The sequence below is a fragment of the Anabrus simplex genome, chromosome 1 (genome assembly GCF_040414725.1).
Source record: "Anabrus simplex isolate iqAnaSimp1 chromosome 1, ASM4041472v1, whole genome shotgun sequence".
Classification (NCBI taxonomy): Eukaryota; Metazoa; Arthropoda; class Insecta; order Orthoptera; family Tettigoniidae; genus Anabrus; species Anabrus simplex.
In genome coordinates, this window is record NC_090265.1 from 1,432,438,189 (window position 1) to 1,432,461,977 (window position 23,789).

Below are 23,789 nucleotides of genomic sequence, written 5' to 3' on the forward strand. Positions count from 1 at the left end.
ATAAGGCACTGGTAAGAACACTATTAGAGTATGGTTCCAGTGTATGACACTCTCGCTAGGATTACTTGATTCGAGAGCTAGAATATATCCAAAGAAATGCAGCACGATATGTTTTGGCTGATTGTTACGAAAATGTTGTAATGTTTGGGCCAGGCGTAAGGAGACGAGCTTCTCGACTAAGCGTTATGTTCTGAACTGTCTGCGGAGAGATGGCGTGGAATAAAATTAGGAGACTAATAATATTAGTGTCTTTAAAAGTACGAAAGATCACAATATGCAGATAAAGCTGGAATTTTAAAGGACAAATTGGACCTACTATTCGTTTATACGAAGAGGAGTTATGGATTGGAATAATTTACCAAGGGAGATGTTCGATAAATTTCCAACTTCTTTGAAATTATTAAAGAAATTACTAGGTAAACAACTGATGGGGTATCTGACACTTGGGTGATAGCTCTAAATGCAGATCAGTGATGACTGATTGATTGAATAATATTTTAGTTTAATTTTTCGAAACCTCTACTTGTTCGTTAAATACAAATGCCACAATTATTAAGGTTTTCCAATGTCTACTGAAATTTATTTTTGTACCAGAGCACAGTAGTCCCATGATGTAGGCTTTCACACTGTTATTGGACTGTATGCTAGAGCGTTTATTAATGTAAGAATGCAATACTCCCATGAATGGGCTTTCACACTTCTATTGAACTGTTAGATACCAGAATCAAATATAGTATTTCGGCTGAAAGTTTTCGAACATGTTTCAAACATGTACTGAAATTGCTAATTGCTTGTCATCGTCTAACCGTTCATCTGAAGAGATGGTGTTAGAAAGCAAAACTTCTAAAATTGGAGAAGAAAGACAGTTACACAAGTTAATAATATTATAAGAACAAGTTTTCCCTTCTTTCTTGACAATTTTCTCTACCTCACTGAAGCACTTTAAATATAATAATAACTCTTGTTCTTGAGGTATATGTGCAATCACTAGTCTAACTGTAGGTGAACAATATCAGGAGAAACATCTTGTTTTATATGCTTGGGGAACCTGATATCTTGCGACAGAGATCATATTTCGACACTTGTTTGCCGATCGATGCTATCCAATGGCACTAAAAGTAACCCGAGCTCAACCCGAAGTGGTTCACGGTCAAGCACATATTCTTCACGGAAGAGAAGTAAATCATGTCTTTGTACAGTTAAACCTCTGTACAACAACCTCTCAAGCAGATCATATTATCATATCAATGTTATTGTTATACTGAGGGAATCATCATCATCATCATCTGTTTACCCTCCAGGGTCGGCTTTTCCCTCGGACTCAGCGAGGGATCCCACCTCTACCGCCTCAAGGGCAGTGTCCTGGAGCTTCAGACTCTTGGTCGGGGGATACAACTGGGGAGTATGACCAGTACCTCGCCCAGGCGGCCTCACCTGCTATGGTGAACAGGGGCCTTGTAGGGGGATGGGAAGATTGGAAGGGATAGGCAAGGATGAGGGAAGGAAGCGGCTGTGACCTTAATTTAGGTACCATCCCGGCATTTGCCTGGAGGAGAAGTGGGAAACCACGGAAAACCACTTCCAGGATGGCTGAGGTGGGAATCGAACCCACCTCTACTCAGTTGACCTCCCGAGGCTGAGTGGACTCCGTTCCAGCCCTCGTACCACTTTTCAAATTTCGTGGCAGAGCCGGGAATCGAACCCGGACCTCCGGGGGTGGCAGCTAATCACGCTAACCACTACACCACAGAGGCGGCTACTGAGGGAATACAGATGAAAAAGGAATTTTTTTTTTTTTTTTTTGCTATTTGTTTTACGTCGCACCGACACAGATAGGTCTTTTGGCGACGATGGGATAGGAAAGGCCTAGGAATTGGAAGGAAGCGGCCGTGGCCTTAATTAAGTTACAGCCCCGGCATTTGCCTGGTGTGAAAATGGGAAACCACGGAAAACCATCTTCAGTGCCGACAGTGGGGCTCGAACCCACTATCTCCCGATTACTGGATACTGCCCGCACTTAAGCGACTGCAGCTATCGAGCTCGGTCAGATGAAAACTATAAATTGACTTACAGGTTAATTCAAGGTAACATTCAAAGAGGCTAAAAATAAAAATTCACAAACAAGTTCTGACAGCTGTTGTGATTATCTAGTTTAACTACATAATAAAACATAATGCATTGCACAATAACACTGGAATAAATGTTTACTCCACTCGTCTATTTTGGAAAGAAACGAGCAAAGTTTGTTTGTTTGTTTCTCTTGATAACCCCCCTAATTGTTGGGAGAGTGCCTTTCTTTTAGGTTTATTTGTACAACTGTTCTTATTGTGATTGTTGTGGTATTTGTATTATTGAAGTGATTCTTGTGTGTTCCGCTTGGCTGTTCTGTTGGACGCCCTTAACAGCGGGCTGGAGAGACTGCTGGACTCGTCTTGGCAACAATGAGGATAGTAGATTTGAACTCACTACTATGTTTCGCTAATGACAGCAAGGATCGCTGCGCACTATTGTGTGTCTGAACTTCTTAAGTATTCGATGTAAATATGGTTAATAAATTAGTATTGATTGTCTTCCGTGTATTTTACAAAATGAGCTACCAGAGAGATGTTGTTTTACCAGGAAACAAACAGTAATGAATAATGATTGTAACGATTCCAAAACAATTAACTGTTACTTTGTAACTCATTAAAAGGAACTTGCAACACGCTGCTTTCTTTCTGCTTCTTCCAGCAAGTATGAATAGGAGACCATTTTGATTTTTACGTCACCATCACCAAAACCGTTATCTGCTTAATCTTCATCTTCACTGCCTGATTTCTTCTTACTTTTCACTCCTGCGATTATCAATCCATCACTGCAATCTGGAAACACTGACACACAATAATCCACGGACACACAGTCATCAACAAACACATCGACACATCCAGTAGCTTTCCGATACCATTCCAGACTTTTCTCAAGATTGTCTTCTTCAGAGACGGTGTCGTCACATTTATCACTGTTCCGGTCAGTTCTTTTGAACACCCACCCAGCTGCTGAGCTTTCTAAACGTCTGAGTTAACTATTTTACTACTACTACTACTACTACTACTACTACTACTACTACTACTACTACTACTACTGCTACTACTACTACTACTACTGCTAATAATAATAATAATAATAATAATAATAATAATAATAATAATAATACTAATAATGTTATTGGCTTTAAGTTCCGTTAACTACTTTTAGGGTTCTTGGAGACACCGAGGTGCCGGAATTTTGTCCCGCAGGATTTCTTTTAGTGCCAGTAGATCTACCGACTCGAGACTGGCCTTTTTTTGAGCACCTTCAAATATCACCGGACTGAGCTAGGATCGAGCCTGCCAAGTTGGGGTCGGAAGGTCAGTGCCTTAACCGCCTGAGCCACTCAGCCCGGGTTTTGTCCCTTAACCATTTGCTTATTGAAATGGATTTTTTATGCAGCGATTTTATTAACACATTTAATGAAATATTGGGCATGTGTACAGCAAAGTGTAGATTTCATTAATGCTTTAGATTTTTATGCCAATTAATGAACTTCACATTCAAATTCTTGACAGTGGGGAAGGAGGTGGGGGGTGGCCGGGATCCAACTCAAGTAAATATCACAAACTGTATAAGTACATCCTAGTTTACGAAGCCGAGAATAATAGCCGAGAGCATTTGTCGCACGTCACCTCATAATCTGCAGGCTTTGGGGCTGAGCAGCGGTCACTTGGTAGGCCTAGACTCTTTAGGGCCGTTGCGCCCTGGTTTCTTTTGTAGGTACATTACTTCGATGGCCATGTCATTCATATTTATGACAGCTTAAATAAGAGAAGGGTTCCGTTAGAACAGCGCGTACCCACAAAGTTGTAATTATGTAAATTAACTTCAAAGATGTTTAAAATAAATATTACCGGGCGAGTTGGCCGTGCGGTTAGGAGCGCGTGGCTGTGAGCTTGCATCCGGGAGATAGTGGGTTCGAATCCCACTGTCGGCAGCCCTGAAGATGGTTTTCCGTGGTTTTCCTTTTTCACACCAGGAAAATGCTGGGGCTGTACCTTAATTAAGGCCACGGCCGCTTCCTTCCAACTCCTAGGCCTTTCCTATCCCATCGTCGCCATAAGAACTATCTGTGTCGGTGCGACGTAAAGTCACTAGCTAGCAAAATAAATATTCACATAGTTTAACTTAACCTATCCACTGAATATAGCTGTACAGGCTCCCATATGAAGCCGTAGCAGCAAGTTCCCTGTGACTGCGGGCGGCATCTGCGTGTCGTAAGAGGCAACTAACCCCCCGGGTTCTCAATTTGAGAACGTGGGTTAGCAACCACGGGCCCCAAGGTGAGTTGGCATTGTTTCTACTTACTTATGTAAGGTTTCTCATTTTCATCTTTCCTCTCCGACTCCTGTTCCCTTCCGATGACGACGCTATTATCTTTGCAAGACCTACGATGTCTTTCATTTTCATGCCCTTTCTTTTCCTGTAACCTTATTCTTCGCAATGTCAGACATTTTCCATCTGACTAACGTTATTAAGAGAGAATGGTTGCCCAGTTGTACTTTCTCTTAAACAATAATCACCACCAGCAACAATTCATTCTATTTCTGATAACACCTTTTTAAAATTGCAAGACGATGCTCACTGTGAACAACAAAAAAACAGAGAAACAGAGTAGGCTGTATAAGAGAGACAGCCGCGAGTGTTATGCGTGAAACCGTCTCTCGGGATTAGATGTTAGATGTAACGCATAACATTGAGGAAATGAACTCACCTTAAGTAGTCAAGTATCATTTTATTTATAATCGATAATATGGGGAAATGTCCGCCTCTGCAGTGTAGTGGTTAGTGTGATTAGCTGCCACCCTAGAGGTCCGGGTTCGATTCCCGGCTCTGCCACGAAATTTGAAAAGTGGTACGAGGGCTGGAACGGGGTCCACTCAGCCTCGGGAGGTCAACTGAGTAGAGGTGGATTCGATTCCCACATCAGCCATCCTAGAAGTGGTTTTCCGTGGTTTCCCACTTCTCCTCCAGGCAAATGCCGGGATGGTACCTAACTTAAGGTCACGGCCGCTTCCTTCCCTCTTCCTTGCCTGTCCCATCCAGTCTTACCATCCCTCCACAAGGCCCCTGTTCAACATAGCAGGTGAGGCCGCCTGGGTGAGGTACTGGTCATTCTCCCCAGTTGTATCCTCCGACCCAAAAATCTGAAACTCCAGGACACTGACTGCCCTTGTGGCGGTAGAGGTGGGCTCCCTTGCTGAGTCCAAGGGAAAAACCGACCCTGGAGGGCAAACAGATTGTGAAGAAGAATATGGGGAAATACGATACATGTGGCATACAGCTGACGTAAGTGTTTATTGCAGTGAAAGTATGGTTCTAAGACATTTCGTACCACGGACATTTCGTATCACTTGACCGGCTGATTACCTGTTAAATTTAAAATATTTAGGAGAGGACATTCCGTACCACTTGAAAAAGAAGGGAAGTATTGTGAAATAAAAACGATTTCCTAATGAATGTATTCATTTATATATCCATTGTCTACTACTGGCACAAAGTCTCCCACGGTGTGACCACTACTGATGTTAATCCTCCGTCGGGAGCAACTGATCTGATTGGCACACGTGTTAATTCTTATCTCGTATTCGTCATTCGCGGTGACCTAGCTGCTTCGACCTTTCAGTAGTTCCCTGTTTCCGCGTGACCTTCAAGCCCATATCGGCCAGTTCATAAGAATCTTGTATTTTACTTAGGCCTTCATGATAATGAAATAATGCAGTAGTTTATCAATACTCTCACAATAATAGTAACATCATCCATGTTCGGCCCCGCGGTGTAGGGGGCAACGCGCCCGCATGTCACCCGGCGGCCCCGGTTTCGATTCCCGGCCGGGTCAGGGGTTTTTAATTGTAAATGATTAACATCCCTGGCTTGGGGACTGGGTGTCTGTGCTGTCCTTAACGTTCCTTTCCTCACATTCAACACTTTACACTTCCGCAATTCCAATTACACGCAGGTTCATATCATATGGTGCAAGTAGGGGCAAAAGAAGATCTCTATAGGTCGACGCCCCGAACAAATAGAATTAAAAACAAAAAAAACAACAACATTATCCATCATTGAGATCGTCAGGCACATTGCGCCCGAACACTTCAAAAAATCTACATAAACATAAGTGATAAGTATAGTGATATACACAGTAGAAGTTTTCTTCAGCAAATGTAAACTATTTTTGTTTCTGGTGTGCCTGTTAGGCAATTCCAATTTGACATCGAGTGGTACGGATTGTTCTGATGATGATGATGATGATGCTTCTTGTTTAAAGGGGCCTAACATCGAGGTCATCGGCCCCTAATGGTACGAAATGAAATTACAAAAAGTTCAAATTCATCCACTGACCAAAATAAAATACAAAAATGTCATGAAGAATGAATGGATGGACATGAACCCAACAAAAAACAAACAAAAAAAAACAGTGGATCACGGATTGTTCTGACGTAAATATTTCGGAGTTACGGGAAAACCGTTCGCAGGTAGATAACGACCTAGGTGGTACGAAATGTCCTCAAAAATCAAGTGGTACGGAATGTCCGTGGTACGAAATGTCCGGACACCGAAAGAAGATTGCATCAGATAAACGATTAGGATGTGATTCAGTTTGAACTCCCGTTGCATATAGTCGATGAGAGATCTATTTTTTGTGATGCCAATGTTGATTTTACCAGTGAAAATTATGATTGTGCTTCACAATCCTGTTAACAATCCTCCGAGCAGTCGAACTGCATCCTAGAAAGGATAACATTGATTGGCTCGGAACAACACATTCGTATGGATCCAAGGTAGTTAGAGTCAGAGGTAGGTCTTACGCGCATGTTTCCCCACCACGCTTGGCTTTCGGTAACGTCATCGGAACCCATACATCCCAGCGCTTGTCCTCTGTGAGCGAATCTGTTTTCAACGACAAGTTAAAGATAAGAGAACTTTATTGATATTTTAACCCCGCCTCAGAAAATGTATTCCACTGTTACATTAGAGTAATAATATGAGATCAAATACAACGAGAAATGGGAAGCGTTTCTGAAATATTTATAAGGTCTGTATAAAAGGTTGTAACAGTGCTAAGACTGTGATTACAGTGGAATGGCCTTTCCATATAACACACATATAACACAACAATAATAAGGAGCAGTCATAGATAACGGCTGAGTGGCCCTCTCCTGGTGTGCCAGTACTTTATTCTTGGAGCGGGGCTGGCGTATCCTTCCTCCCGGCGACGGTCTCTTCTCGGCAGAAGGATAGGGGGGGGGGGGGGAGGCTTCGTCCTGGTAGCGCTCCTCCACCCGGCCTGAGGACGTTGAAGGCGCGGGCTGCGCCGCTGTTTCCCCGTCTTCTCCTCTTTTCCTGGCAGGCGTCGGCAGCGTGTACAGGCTTCTTGGTATGGTCCCTCTCCAGCAGGGCACATTCAGACGTCTGCATTGTGAAAGAGACATTGACAGGCCAGGAGGCCCGGGTAGCAGGCTCGGAACGCCAAGGGGCGTCCGTCTCCACCTCCGTGTTGCCGTCCTGCTTGTCCCGTGCTGGCGGCCTTAGGTGTCTGCATCCACTTCCGAAAGCAGGGCCGAGTCCGTGCCCACCTGCTTATGCCTCTGCATCCTGGCGGTCTGCGTGGCGTCGGTGGTTGTCGTTCCTCTCCACCTGCAGCGTCTGGGTGGCTGCCTCCTGACTGCCGTTGACGTCTGGGTTTTCTATGGCACCTCGTAGCCGGACGACCTGAAAATAACGAGGAAACTGCTTCTCGTAGAATCTGGTTTTGTTCGGATTCCTGCGCGATAGATAATCGCCTAGGATAAGACCACCTCGACGAGTTCGTGTAGTTCACCCTCCTCTGCGCAGTGCTCCATTAGCTCGGTAAGGAGGTCGAACACTGACATCGTCTCCTTGTGATTGTACCTATCCTAGCGTTGGTATACCATGAGCGGCGTGAGGCACACGTTTACTGGGGCGGTCGTAGAATTTCTCTTCTGCATGAAATGCTCCACTGTGGTACCGTAGTCGTAATTGAGAGGTCTCCCGATGCTTGCTATCACTCCTGGATATCTGCAGCCCTGAAGATGGTTTTCCGTGGTTTCCCATTTTCACACCAGGCAAATGCTGGGGCTGTACCTTAAAGCCACGGCCGCTTCCTTCCCACTCCTAGCCCCTTCCTATCCCATCGTCGCCATAAGACCTATCTGTGTCGGTGCGACGTAAAGCAACTTGCAAAAAAAAAAAAAAAAAAAAAAAAACTTAGAAGTACACAGCTGAAGACAATGCTCTTGTTTGTACTTAGACGTACAAGTGCCCTGGCTGTACCGATAAGTACTGGTAAGCCCTGGCAAGGAGAGGGACTATGCGGAAGTACGTACAGTACGTCCGTCCGCTATCATAGTCAACTTGCTCCTCATCGTCTCGGCTTGCTGCGTGACCCACCAATATGTGTCTCAGCTTTACCTCTCCAGCGTGTCGCTAGATAACGTCAACCGCTCCGACGCAAGATTTTTTTTTTGCTAGTTGCTTTACGTCGCACCGACACAGATGGGTCTTATGGCGACGATGGGACAGGGAAGGGCTAGGAGTGGGAAGGAAGCGGCCGTGGCCTTAATTAAGGTACAGCCCTAGCATTTGCCTGGTGTGAAAATGGGAAACCACGGAAACCATCTTCAGGGCTGCCGACAGTGGGGTTCAAACCTACTATCTCCCGAATACTGGATACTGGCCGCACTTAAGCGACTGCAGCTATCGAGCTCGGTCGACGCAATATTACGATGGATACAGTGATCCTTCGTCTGTCGACCATCGTTTATTTCCTTGGAATATGTTATGTGGTTTAGAAATAATAGCATGACAAATCTCACCTGAAAAATGTCTTGGTCGACTTTCTGGACCGACTGGAGCGAAATTATAGAAGTATTCACGCCAATAATTATATTGCACATTTGTTGATGTGACGACGTCTTGTGGAGCAAGCTCACCGCCTAAGACCATTTATTACTCTGCTTTACTAGAATATTTTCCTTCATTACTGAATTCATAAAACATAATAGCATTTAATATAATTGTACGTCATTACAAGTGTAAACCTTATTACAACTTAATATTCCTATACTGGGTTGTTCCTTTCCTGATACTCTGGGATGGAGTCCCGATTGCCGCTTATCTGACAGTCCGCCGGTTCGACCCTTGGGAAGGTCTGTATACACATCTCCCCCCTCACCTTTAGGGAAGAAATGGTGGAGCCCTCCGTACTTTCAAACGTGGAGCAATCTACATCATATACTTCACATAGCCCGATTCCCTCCTCCTTATCTGTCCTTTTGCACAATAAGAGGGATGCAACCCTCCGTTGCGTCCATTTCTGTCCTATACTACGAGGTGTGTTCAAAAAAAGACCGAACTGTGGCTAGAAAAACTTTATTATGTAGCTTACATCATTTCACAGACTGATCCCTTCAAAATAGTCCCCTGCAGTATCAACAGCGTGTTGCCAACGTTTCTTGCACTTTCTTTGATGGCGCGAAGTTGCCTCGTCGCATTCTCCTTGATCTCATCAATGTCTTGGAAACGATGGTGGTTTTCAATTTGGGGAATAAGAAAAAGTCTGCTGGAGCCAAGTCGGGAGAATAGGGCGGATGGGGCACAACAGGAATTTGGTGTTTTGCGGACCGAGAGAGAGGCATGTGCTGGCGCATTGTCATGGTGCAACATCCAGGATTTGTTTTCCCACAGTTCAGGCCTCTTCCTGCGCACAGCATCTCTCAAGTGCGTTAAAACATTCTGGTACAGTTCTTTGTTCACTGTCTGGCCTCGGGGTACAAACTCGTGATGGACAATGCCTTTCCAATCAAAAAACACAATCAGCATCACCTTGATGTTTGAACGACTCATTCGTGCTTTTTTCGGCCGTCTGTTGATGTGGAAGGTCGCCCAGGCCTAGGGTCTTCAACATTTCAAATCTTTCCACAAACGTTTTCCCAACTTTGAAGCAGAACTTCACGCACACGCGTTGTTCCTCAAGCTGTTTCATTATAGAATTCGACGAACATGTGACACACGCAATCACTTCAGAGGCTCTAACTCAACTGATAATGCAGGCAATGGAATGCGGAAAGCAGCGGTCTGTTGTCAGAAGTTGCCGCTAGGCGCCGCCACAGTCACAACTCGCTCAATGTTGCGGTTTGCGCGTAATTTACAAAGTTCGGTCTTTTTTTGAACACACCTCGTATTTACACTCTACTGTTGCCAGTGCGTGAGGATCTGCGAGTCTGTGCTGAAGGGAAAGGTTGTTCTCTAATCTGGTCAAAACTCGTATTTATTTCAGCTGATTCTATGAACCTAACAGGCGTACTAGGGCGTCCCCCAACAGCCCTGGAGTGTAATTCCGTTATTTTCTCAGACATCTGCTAGCGTCCCCCGATCCGCCTGGGATGTTGGAATATCGTTAAATCCTCATCTGTCGTTGTAACCTTGCAAACCTTCGTAATTACAGTTGGCTTTATGCAAATATTTGGGCATTGCGCCCGTGCACCATCGAAGCATCTCTTTGCTGGAAACTGTAATTTGGGACAGCAACAATTACAGCAATAACACCATAAAATTAAACCTATAATGTTAATAAGAATCCAAACAATATGTTTATACATATTAACGTGTTGATACATCAACTGTCTGTGTAGTTCCTCTTTCTGGTTCACAAATTTCTTCACGTCATCTGTCTTATGGGTTGCCCACTTTAGATCGTCAATGCGATTCGAAAGGTTATTCAACGACAAATTATTTATTTCAAGCACCTGTTCTAATTTAATTTCACTACCTATCGGTTCACAGCAGTCATAACCAAGTGTCACTTCTGGCACGAAATCGTTACTCTGCGTAGTGTTTACTTCACCTACACCTTGTAGTTTGCTATGTTTATTGTACAGCCTGTATTTAACACAAGAATACCGGTGCCTGCTAACATCATATCACTGGTAGTATCCTTACACATACATGTTACCGGGTTCTTCTGGGGATACATATATGTATAATTATTTCTGATGGAGGTTATCCACTCAAGCTGCTGTACGAGGAGTACTATTTTGCCACAATTGTTTGGAACCTAATTAACTCCGCTGAGTAGCTTTGTCGCACAACTGTTTTGGACATACACCGTATTAATGGGAAATTTAGCATGGCACATCTAGATCAGGTAATTGCAAGCTGACTTTAAATCAAATAACAAAGATAATCCTTTAGGAAAATCTCCCTGAGCTTTCTTATAACCTTTAATGATTTCATCCGTTGAAATTATCTGCATTTGAATGACTCCTACTTGTGCATTCATTATACCTGACAATATAACACTGTAATGCTCATACAGTTGTATGAGAAGGCCATCAATCTCAAGCAAATGTCTATTTACTGAATTTTCTAATTCTGTTTGCTTAATTGCTTCTGTATCTGAAGCGTACCATTGACAAGATCCAATTTTTGCAATATTCTCAGTTAATCTCTGTCCGTTTGCGGTGACATCATAAATGGTGCTGTTCATAGACTGCAATATAGATTTTACTACTATCATTTGTTCTTTTGCAAATTTCATGATTGAGAGTTTCTCTTGTTCCAATTCAGTGATTTTTGACTCGTATTTCTCCGCTAATCCTGACTTAATGTTCCAAACAATGCCTTTTCAATGGAACCTACTACATTAATCAAACCTCGCTTTAGTCTAGTGTTTTCAATTTCCCCTATCCATTTAGTAATCCGAGTAATTATTTATTTTGATTCTTTAATTCTTTCTAACTGTGCACTTAGCATTTTAACGTCTTGCTGTCACATTAAATTAGTGTTTCTTTCTAGCTGTGTACTTACTAATTTTATCCAGTGAATGTGTCTTTTGACATTCGAAAATACATCATTCAATTGATTCAAGTTCACATAGGTAACCAAATTTCATTCAGTATGGTATAATATATATCACCCTGATCGTCGCAGTATGTCCGAAGAGTGTTCCCATACGGTGTCACCTGGACATCCAGCATCTCTCCGGTTATTTCGTAAAGTGGTGGCGTCAATGCTACCACTGCTGCTACGATGGTGAACAATCCTAGCATTTGCGCCACCGTCCTCTGTCTACCTGCAAGGTAAAGGCAGGATATTCGTTACTTTTCTACCTGGGTTCCTATTGATTAGCTAATTCTCTTCGAATTCTGCTGCCCAGAGACTTCGCTTCGTATCCCGTACGGAGTACGCAGGTGTGCACATTTCATAAAGGTACGGTCACTCTCTTTGTTTCCTAAGGACTTGTACTTCCTTCCTATAGGTAATTGTGCTTCGAAAATTCTCATCTTACCTACACATACAGTTTCAAACGGTTCTTATGTACTCTAATTCTTCCCTTTTTGTTCAGTTGTAGGGTGCAAATCACCCCTGAAAATTATACTACCTCATAAGGACCTTTGAATGGTGGGCTTAACTTTTTGGATCGTCCCCTTCGTAATGCATCATTGTCAAAGAGGACCTTGTCACTCTCATGTGATCTCATGTTGCCTTTTATCATACTGTAGTGTTATTTCTCTAATCTTTTCGTTCAATTAAATTCTTTCTGGCAGCCTCATTATTTCGTCTGAGCTGTGCCGTCAGTTCCTCCACCACGTTCTGATACTCATTGTAACCTACCTCGGGTGGCTTTTGCAGCACACCTGAGATATTTGGTTTCCTTCCGAAAATGAATTCATAGGGGGTCCCATACTTGTGCTCTTCGTGGTGTTAGACACAAAGCTAGCCGTGGGCAGATACTTGTCCCAGTCATTTTGCTCCCCTGAGCAGACATAATGCCTTAGGTACTCCGCGAGCACCTTATGGAATCTTTCTACACTGCCGTTCGACTGCGTAGGCCGTAGTATGCGTTTTCCGATTGCGTGGTGTTTTACAGAGCGCCTTGAGCACGTCACTCATGAAATTACTGTCTTGCTCTGGAATCCCATAGATACTTACCACGTTAATGATTAGCGCCCATGCTACGGTTTCTTCCTCTTGATTGGGCATAGCACTCTCCACGAGGTACTTTGACAGCTGATCCTGGCATGTCAGAATGTACCTGTTCCCAGTCTCCCTCACAGGAAGAGGGACAACTGCGTCTAGGGATATCTTCTCAAAGACCATGCTAGGTGTGTCCGTAATCACCATGGGGCTCTGACGTCTGGTCTGGTCCCCTTATTATTTTGGCTGGAGGGACATGCGAACATAGCGCTCAATGTCCCTCTTCATCCCCTTCCAACGAACTCGCTCACATTCCCGAGCATACGTGCGCGTTATTCCTTGGTGACCTCCCACGAATGAATCATGACACTCCTTCAGGATGACCAACTACTCGTCTTCATCCAACTCATTTACTTCCTCAGATGAGTCATTCTCGGGCAAAAATTCCTCTGCGTTAGCATCCTCGGAAACCTCGCTACGTTCTGCTTCAACTCTCTCTGCCGTGGCATCCTCTCTACTCTCGTCTGAGGTCTGAGTCTCTACTGTCGCCTGTACCTAGTCGAGTTGACCACTCGAGCTTAGCACTTGGCTTCAGTGGGATTTTTGCTTAGAGCATTGCAGTTCCGTTTATCTTATTGCATATGATTTCGAAGCCGTGTTCTGCCAGCTTCAGCCTGAACTTCAGCAGGCCTAAAGATGGGTCGTGCACATTGAAGGCCCACTTCAATGGCTTGTAGTCTGTCATCACAGTTAAATGCCGTCTAATCAAGTACGGCCTGAAATATTTCACAGCCAACCCTATTGTCAACAATGTTTTCTCAGTTACGCTGTAGTTCATTTCTGACCGGGCGAGTTGTCCGTGCGGTTAGAGGCGCGCAGCTGTGAGCTTGTGAGGCAGTGGGTTCGAACCCTACTGTCGGCAGCCCTGAAGATTTTACGAAGTTTCCCATTTTCACACCAGGCAAATGCTGGACCTGTACCTTAAACAAGGCAACGGCCGCTTCCTTCCAACTCTTAGGGCTTTCCTATCCCATCGTCACCATAAAACCTATCTGTATCGGTGCGACGTAAAGCAAATTTTAAAGACATTTCTGCCTTATTAAGCGTTCTGCTTGCATAGACAATTGGAAGGTCTATTCCAACAGGTCCTTGTAACAGAACTGTCCCAACAGCCTCCTTGCTTACATCAGTGGTAACAACAAAGGATTCTTCAAAATATGGATGCTGAAGTATAGGTTCCTCAATTAGTCTTTGCTTCAGCGTTTCAAACGCTTGTTCCTGCTCGTTTCCCCACACAAAGGGAACGTCCTTCTTTACTAATTGATGTAGTAGCTTCGCGATTTTACTACAGTTAGGGATGAACTTCCTATAGTACCCACTCAGTCCACAGAACTGTTTGATATGACGGCTAGTAGTTGGCCTCGGAAAGTCCTTAACGGCCGTACCTTGTGTGGGTCCGGCAAAACACCATCGTCCGTGATCATATGTCCCAAGAATGCTACTTCGGTTCGCAGGAACTCACACTTATCCGGCTGGAGTTTAAACGTGATCTCTCTCAGCCTTTGGAATACGTCCCTTAACTTCGCATTGTGCTCATGAATTGAGCTACCTTACGCTATGATGTCATCCAGGTAGCAAAATTAAATGGCGTATGGCTTTTAGTGCCTGGAGTGCCCAAGGACAAGTTCGGCTCGCCAGATGCAGGTCTTTTGATTTCCCTTAGGCGACCCGCGCGTCGTGATGAGGATGAAATGATGATGTAGACGACACATACACCCAGCTCCAGTGCCAGCGGAATTAACTAATTATGGTTAAAATTCCCGACCCTGACGGGAATGGAACCCGGGACCCCTGTGGCCAAAGGCCAGCACGCTAACCATCTAGCTATGGAGCCGGACATCCAGGTAGCATAAACACTTGATACCTGTTAATTCTGTAAGTACAGCTTTCATCAGCCTGGTAAACGAGGCCGGTGAGTTTTTCAACCCCACTGGCATATTTTAAACTCATACGTGTGTCCTAGCGCAGAGAACGCTGTCTTAGCCCTATCTTCAGGTTTTAATAACACTTAGTAATAATCACCCGCGAGATCCAGAGTCGAGAATTATCTCGCTTTGCCAAGGTCATATAATCGTTCCGAAATAAGTGGAAGAGGATTACTGACCCCTATCGCCACCCCATTTAATTATTGATACTCTCCATTTCTGTTTCGCTGAAGCATATAATTTCTTTGGCACTAAGCGTAAAGGTGCATTTCAGGGTGACACACTAGGTATAATTATCTCGTCACCTAACATCTTATCTATCGGGAATTTTATTTCCATTTTCTGTGCTCGATACCTATATGGTCGAACATTCATCGGGAATCGATCCTGCGACATAGGGATCTCATGTTGCAATACGTTAGTGCATGTTCGTTTGTCTCCCACAAGATGGAAGACATCACTGTACTCGGCACAGAGTATATCCTTTCTTTATCTATCTGCGTGTGGTGATCAACTCGCAGGTAGTTTAATACCCACTGCGATCGGGGTTTCTGTGTTACTGGTTCTCCATTTGCCACTCCTCTGTTCTGCCCCACTTTCTGCACTTATGCTAGGCAGGTCTTTTCTAACTCCTGTATGTACACTCGCGGGCTGTGTAAAATCACCTCTTGTTCAGTGGTTTTCATCATGCTAACCACCGCTTCATTGTGCTGAGACATGGTCAGGCACTCTGCAAAGTACACTCCTGGGGCCACCTCTTCCCTCTCAACAATTCCCACCGGTAGATTTCGGTCTACTTCAATGATAATGAACTTCTGGGTCCGTGGTTCGAGACGGATTAGCCTCACCTCCCGCACTTCCATAGGATATTTCCTGCCCTTAATGGTGACATTACCCTCCTTATATTCAATAACGCTATCTGTCAGGATGTGTCGCCCACCTATATCACCCTGTGTTAATTGGAAGTCACTCCCCACGCCATGAAATATGTGATTTGTATTTCCAATAGCGAAGCGCACAGTACCCTGGGTGTAAATCCTTCCTTTACTTACACCCATTAATTCAATTGTTTCGCCCCTGACGACCTGGCTGTTCTTGGGTACCGATTGCCTCTTCACCAAGCTGACATCAGACCCAGTGTCTATGAGGAATCTTAGTGGCCTTCCGTAGTTTGCAACCTGAATTAGCACTGTGCCTTCCACATTGAATTATTGATACCTTTTAGTCGGCGGGCCTCTGTAGTTGTCCCCTTGCAATGGGCCCGTTCTAGTTTGTCACACCCGTAGCCTATATGGCGTGCTTACTACCTTCCCCGTTCCGAACCAACAGTCCTTAGTTCGGTGTAACCACACCTATCACAATTTTTTAAGTGGCTTACCGCAATAGCGACATATTAGCTTACTTGTTGTGCCCCCTGTATTTGTGTTGGGATTAGTGGTCGGCGTGGTGCGAGCCTCCTGTGTTCCTGTGTTTCTACAGTTTCTTTCTATGTGGCCTTCCCTATTACAATTGTAGCAGACCGCCCTAACACCAGCTTGTGTTGGCTTGGTATGCCATTTTGGTTGCTGCCCTCTACTCCAGCTCCGGCCTGCTCTTTCCAGGCCCTGAGTTACGTTGTGTTGTAGCCTTTCCCGTGCCTTATTTGATAATATCACGTCTTCTTCCTGTCGTGCGATGGCGACCGCCGTTTCAAAAGTGATGGCCCTATATGCCTGTTCTCTGGATTATATTCGAGGATTGGCCAGCCCTTGCACGAAACTAGCTACACAGATTTTCCTAGCAATTATCAATTGGGTGTTACGATCTCCTTCCAACTCGCCTTGAGTATTGCCTCTCGAATAGAGGCTGGCAATGTATCTACTTTGTGTGCCCAATTCTCAACTGTTTCTCGCGGATCCTGCGCCGTTTTGAACATTTGACATATACAAATCTAACGTACCCTGTTGTCCATAGTATTGCAGTTAATGCCTGTTTAGCTTTCTTACAATAAATTATATCACGTCTGACCAACGATTTATCTCGGGCCTTGACTGTAATCTATGTTAGTATATATTTAAAATAATCCCTGATCTTCATATTTAATCAATCGAACAGCAGCATCTACATTCGCCACAAACTCTCGTAATCTGTCTGGGTGACTGCCATCAAACTCTCGTCCAATCAGGAGATGTCCTACTACTGTTACATAAGGCCCACTCATAATTACAGATTCCGCATCCTCGAACATCTCAGTGCCTTATTTTGCTGGTACTGAACTTTCTTGTTGTGCCATTCGAATTAATGTTCAGCTTACCTTATGTCTTCAATGCTGTCTCACTGCTGGGCTGGATGAGTAGTCCGCTGTGGTGCTGCTTCGTCCACCGGATAGCGTCACCTGCTGCTAGGATGCTACCCCTATGCCGGACTGGCTTAGTAGGCTTCGGTAGTGATGCTCCTCTTTCTGCGATGCGCGGCACATGAAACGAAAGCTACGCGGTAGCACGATTTGGATAATCTTCTGGGAAGGCGCGGTTTTCTCGCGGTATTCCGGCAAGTTCACTCTGTTCGAACGTCGAACTCGGGACCCCACGGCTGACACCAGAAAGTAGGTCTGTCGTGACCTACCTGTTCTGTGAGACGTTCTTGTGGTTGGTCACCGACCGTTATATGTTGGTGTACTGTCTTTTCTGCCGAGGAGTCCTGTAGGAAGGTAATTAGGTACATACTTGGCCCCGAAACTCCCGAAATAACAATATGAAGTACAAAAATGCTGCCCTTTATTATAAAAGAAGAATGACAACTAGGCTATATACAATATATACACATTATAACTATAGTGTCCTGACGGGAGCATGCCCACTAACCTCTAACTCTCCGCGCAATTCAAACCCTGCCTTGCGGTAACTTACGTACAACTGTATGCAAGTTCACTGTCGAGAATCCCCCTCTATCATCTTGAATTCGTGTTTTTATCCACTAACAGTAAAGCAAAGGTCCGTCCCTTCCCACTACCTTAGGGGCTGGGTTTTGGGCGTTTCCGCGCCATTTACCTTGCTAAGCGCTTCTTTCTGTCTTGACTGGAAAAACCCGACAGTGTAATTATTGTCTTTGATCCCTTTGTCGGCCGAAGCCGCGTAGTCTTGTTCGGCTTACTTAAACATTGGTTTGTCAATAACAAACATCCGTGCTCGTAAAGACATGGAGCAAGCTCACCGCCTAAGACCATTTCTTACTTTGCTTTAGTAGAATATTTTCCTTCATTACGGAATTCATAAAATATAATAGAATTAAATATAATTGTATGCCATTACAGGGCAAACCTTATTACAACGTAATATTCCTATACTGAGCTGCCCTTTATTATAAAAGAACGATGACAACTAGGCTATATACAACATACAAATAATCACTATAGTGTCCTGACGGGAGCTTGCCCACTAATCTATAACTCTCCGCGCAATTCAAACTACACCTTTCATTCTGTGGTCACATAGTCATAGTCATAGTCATAGTCAATCGGTTTTTATGTATTTTAATTTATTTATTTAATGACATGAAGATTGCTCACTACAGTGCCATTCGTCTCTTACTGTAGTTATCTCCGTTCACTTGTAAATGCAACTGTACTGAATTGATTATCTAATGAATCTTTAATTTATGAACAACATGGTATCAAGGGACAGACCTTTACCTGCCCCTACCCGTATTTTTATTTGTTTGTTTGTTTGTTTGTTTGTTTGTTTGTTTGTTTCAGAGTGTATCTCTATCCTCGTGTATCCAAACGTATCATTCTTTAAATTCTTGTTTCAGATGAAGGAGTATACAACACATACGTTCTCGACTCAGACTACAAGTCATGGGCGTTGTTAATGCACTGTGCAGAGAAATCAAAAAGTCCTCGGTACCTGTCCAGCTTCATCATGAGCCGAGATCCAAATCTGGGGCCAAATGTGGTGACCTACTTGCGTGAGAAACTGCCACGTTATGATATAGATCTGGCCTACATGTTCCCCATGGACCAGAAGAACTGTACAAGACCATCTTCCACCCAGGAGAAAAGCGGAGATGGCGACAAAGTACGGCCTGCCCATGCTAAGCGTCGGCACCCGCTAAAGCGTTCGCGTTCTGTCTCTTAGCATTGAAGAGATGTCTGTTGTAAACCATTTTCCTAACATTCCACAGGTTGAGATATATCCTAAAGTGGAGAGACATTTCTGTAAATATTTGTAATTTTTGTTATTAAAGGCGAATATTGCCATGAAAGGATACGGGTGTTTTGTACTAGTTACCAGTTTTTAGAAATCCTCAGGTTTGTTCTCTGATATCCGCCCAGGGTAGTCCAGTGCATAAAGGTGCTATCATGATGGCTACTATCCATAGATCTGAGAAACAGGTGTATCAATTATGTGTATATTGAGCTGAAGTTTACTATCAAATATTACTCCTAAATCCTTTTTGTCTTCAACTCATTTTAGGCTGATACTGTTCATAAGAATGGATTTTTGGTTGTCTTTTTCTAGTAAAGATCATTGATTCACATTTCTTAACATTGAATTGAAAGGAATTGTGTTTTCCCCATTCAACCAGTGCTGTGAGGTCTTGTTGTAATTTTTGGTTATCCTTGTTTGAAGTAATCTGCCTGTAAATTTCTATGTCATCGGCATATAACTGAAATTTAGATTTCTTCGATACAGAACCAATATCATTAACAAACAGAATGAACAACAGTGGACCTAATTTTGAACCTTGGTTTATACCCTGTACATAGATGAAGCTACCCCTTTGAAACTAACAAACTGAAATCTATTCCTGAAGTAGGAGTTAAAGAATTCGACCAGTTCAGGGCTAAAGACAATACTATGAAGCTTGTTTAGAAATTTATGATGATCAATCCTATTGAATGCTTTTGTCATGTCCGTGTATATGACATCCACTTGTCCTCCATGATCTGAAATAGATAACACAAAATTTGTAAAGTTTACTCATTCGAACTTGTTGATCTCCCTTTTTGTAGCTCTATGATGACTTTCTCAACATGTTGATAGATATTGCAGTAAAGTATATACTCAAACACTTTGCAAAAGACTGATAGTATTGATATTGGTCTATAATTATATATGTTTTCAATATTACCATCTTTGTGAATTGGACACACACTTGATATCTTCCACAAATCAGGAAATATTTTTTGTTTCGGAGATTTGTTAATAATTATACAAAGTGGAAATGCAGGAGCACCTTCGCATTCTTTCTCTACATATTGGGGTATATTATCTGGACCAGCGCTCTTTCTAGTTTGCAATCTTTTTATAGCACATTTAACATCATCAACAGATACCACTGAAATATTTAGCATGTCAGGCTCCTTATATTGCTGTTCATCTAGAATATACTGCTCTTTATTTTCAGTGTTATTTTTTGTGTATGTACTTTTGAAGTAAGGCAAATCCATCAGCTATTTCTGTCTTAGAAGTTAAGGTGCTGTCAGTCAGTACATATCTGTGACATTCTTGATTATTGGTCCTCTTTTGCTTTAAAAAGTGCCAGAAGTTTTTGCTATTATTAGCTATACTACTTTCTATACCTTGAATGTATTCTTTATACGCTATTCTTATTTTCTTTTCAAAGATTGCTCTCTTTATTTTGAACTCTGTCATACTATATTCATTACGATGTCTTCTTTTCCTATGATACTCCTTATTTCGAATTAGTTGTATTATTTCTTTGTTATAACATATTGAATAAGTTCTCTTACTATACTTGGTCAGAGGAACGCAATAATCAAATATCTCATAGAATTTATTACAGAAGCAATGTAAAGCACTGTTAACGTCCTCAATGTCATTCAATTCTGACCAATCACAAGTGTTAGTAATTCAAAGAGTAATTGAAAATTAGCTCTATTATAATTATGATGCCCAAAAGTTGATCTACTGACCAATGTACTAAGTTTTCTTAGATTAACTTCTATTGAGAGAATCAGTGCAGGATGAGAGTCATCTTCAGGTAACAAAGGCTGGTCATCTCGCTCAATGTGAATTTGCTCTGATGTAGAGGCTAGAACTAAATCTAAACAGTATCCAAATTTATTCGTGATAGTATTTCTAGACGTTAGATTCATGAGATTTAGAAAGTTTTGAAGCTGAATTGCTGCCGATCTTGCTTTACTTGCACCAGCATCCTGATTTATTTCTCTCAAATTGAAGTCTCCTACAATACAAAGAGGACTTTTATTTCCTGGATTTATTGCTGATTCAACTATTTCAAAAAATTCACAGTATTGATCAAGGTAGATTTTTTTGGAAAATACGCAACTCCTATAAAATATGACCAACATTTAAACTTTAACCATTACAAATTCGAATTCACGAGAGTAATAAATAATCTGATGAGTTTTAAACATTTTATCAATTGCTATAACCACCCCACTTCCCCTCCATTTACCTGTTACTTTATGTTCTCTATCTGCTCTAAACACGCTGTAATTACTAGGGATGATTTCAGCATCATGTAAAGACTTAGTGAGCTAACTTTCGGTTATGGAGTTTATCTTATGGTTATTTTCAGAGGCAGCTAAAAGCATGCCTCAAAATAACATAATTCCTTGGGGATTAATGTCACCTCGTCGGGCAATATACTAATCTGGACGGAAGCACTATTTAGGAGATCGCATGGTCCTCTTATTTCACATATATATTCGAAGATCCGTGTAACACACAATGTCCATGACTCTGGCAACACTTACCAAGTCTATAAGTCCAAGAATTCATCACTATACCCTGCCCCCAAGACCTGTCAGTAACTCAATCATTAACTACACTCATGACCTTTTCTGGAAGATCTCTATGTACTCAATATTCTTAAAACTCCGCACACCTACCTAGAATTCCTAATCTGACAGTAAACACAAGCGTTTACCTGTTACTTTATGTTCTCTAATATGCTCTAAACACGCTGTAATTACCAGGGATGATTTCATTATCATGTATAGACTTAGTGAGCCAACTTTCGGTTATGGAGATTATGGTTATTTTCAGAGGCAGCTAAAAACATGCCTCGAAATCCTTTTGACGAAGTCTCAATTTAATCATATCTAATATTTTTTCTATTTGAGTTGATTTATTTCTACTCTCTGCATTAATTAATTACTTTCGACGATGATAACATATTCAACATGACAGCACATAAAACACTGATCAATTGCCTGACTTCCTCCGATGACACATCATAATATCCAGACATCAGCATGCATAAAATTAAAACGAAAGCAACAAAGTCAACTCTCTCACTCTCAAACTTCATAATGACACAATGTCCTAATTTCAAATGACATTTCCACCGTATTCGAGTACCGAGCCTGACACATCTCGACATGATATTCTCTTGTTCACCAGTATTCTTTTGAAATGTCTACACAGAATTATTCACTTTCATGCTTTGACTCATATCACAAGGCATGCAATAAACTCATTTTCCCTTTATCTGACATTACATTTGAGGCTGATCCGTTCATTTAAATACTAAACTTTCCCTTAAATGATACAATTATCTGAAATATTCTCTCCCTATTTACACCACTTCATTCAAATAATTCCCATGTATTTGACTTGACTTATCCAACACATTCTGGATGAAATGGATGCGATTCACTCATTTATTTTAAACATTAATCCCTATATTTATAATCCTGCCCTGGCAGTTACCTCAAAGGTATATTAACAATTAAAGAAACTAAAAATTAGACTACATCTACTATTTACAATTCCATACTATTACTACTACTACATTTTATACATTGAAAAGTCTACTAATCCTTGTGACAGCATCTCACTTCCGGCCATCATATCCGTTGACCGTCCGATAACCACGATTCCATCTATCTTCCTGGTCCTGCAGCTGTGGTCCATCACTGAACTCTTTCCCTGGATTGGATAATTCTGCGTCTCAGGAACTGTTCGTTAATCTCGTACAACTGGCGTTTCACCTCTGTAGCCTAGTAACAATTTAGTGATATTTCTACCCAGTTAGCCGTATTTATATTAGCTACTTCAGTTTGTGGTTACTCCATCTCCTCCTAACACATTAGTTATGTTTATTCACTGGCCTATGACTAGCCACAAGCACAATTTGTCTCTGCGCCCATTCATAGTTCAAAAGTCCCGGTTCTATGCTCGACGCGACTGCCACGACAGAAACATACCCGCATTGTTTATAATAGTCTGTTCTGTATCTGCGGATTTCATTCTCGGCGTACCCGGACTCGGTCTCGCACAATTTATATACAGTAGCTCAACTCGGTATCAAAGTCAAGTATCCGTGTCCTCTCACCTCTCAACACAGGTTCTATAACTGCTCTGCTGTTATCATTTCACAACGTGATAACTAGAGCCCGGATTTCCATGCAAATGCATGTTTTTAAATAGGCTGTTTACACTTCTCAAACTTTGCAAATATTACTTTTATGGCTTAACGATTCCAAATAACCGTTCTTTTTCCCTGCATGTTTGTATGTTTTGGCCTTTGTAGGAGAATATTCATGCATAATGCATATTTTAAAGATTTTGGATTCAATAGGGAATATTTAGACGTCTAATATTGCATAATATGACTTTCCTTCAGAGTTTGGCACATATATAATATTAACTTGCATGATAGTGTGTTTTATGAATTTTGGGGTGCAGAATTTTGGACCATTTTTCCACGCTGTGCTGTATGTGTATTACTGAGAGACGGAGAGAATATAATCCTGGCATCTTATGTGACAACCAAATTTAGTACATAAGGTACAGGTCCGATAATCCAGTTAACCAAGCCCTT

General features: G+C 42.4%; 1 protein-coding gene across 1 annotated transcript in view; it reads left to right on the forward strand.

Moving 5' to 3' along the window:
* Window positions 1-21,338, forward strand: part of Karl (lipocalin/cytosolic fatty acid-binding protein Karl) — a 74,305-nt gene extending 52,967 nt beyond the window's left edge. The window contains exon 3 of the mRNA XM_067153004.2: window positions 18,783-21,338. Within this exon, the coding sequence (XP_067009105.1) occupies window positions 18,783-19,108 (326 nt within the window). The 3' untranslated portion in view covers window positions 19,109-21,338. The remainder of the gene's footprint in view (window positions 1-18,782) is intronic.
* Window positions 21,339-23,789: the final 2,451 nt, after the last annotated feature.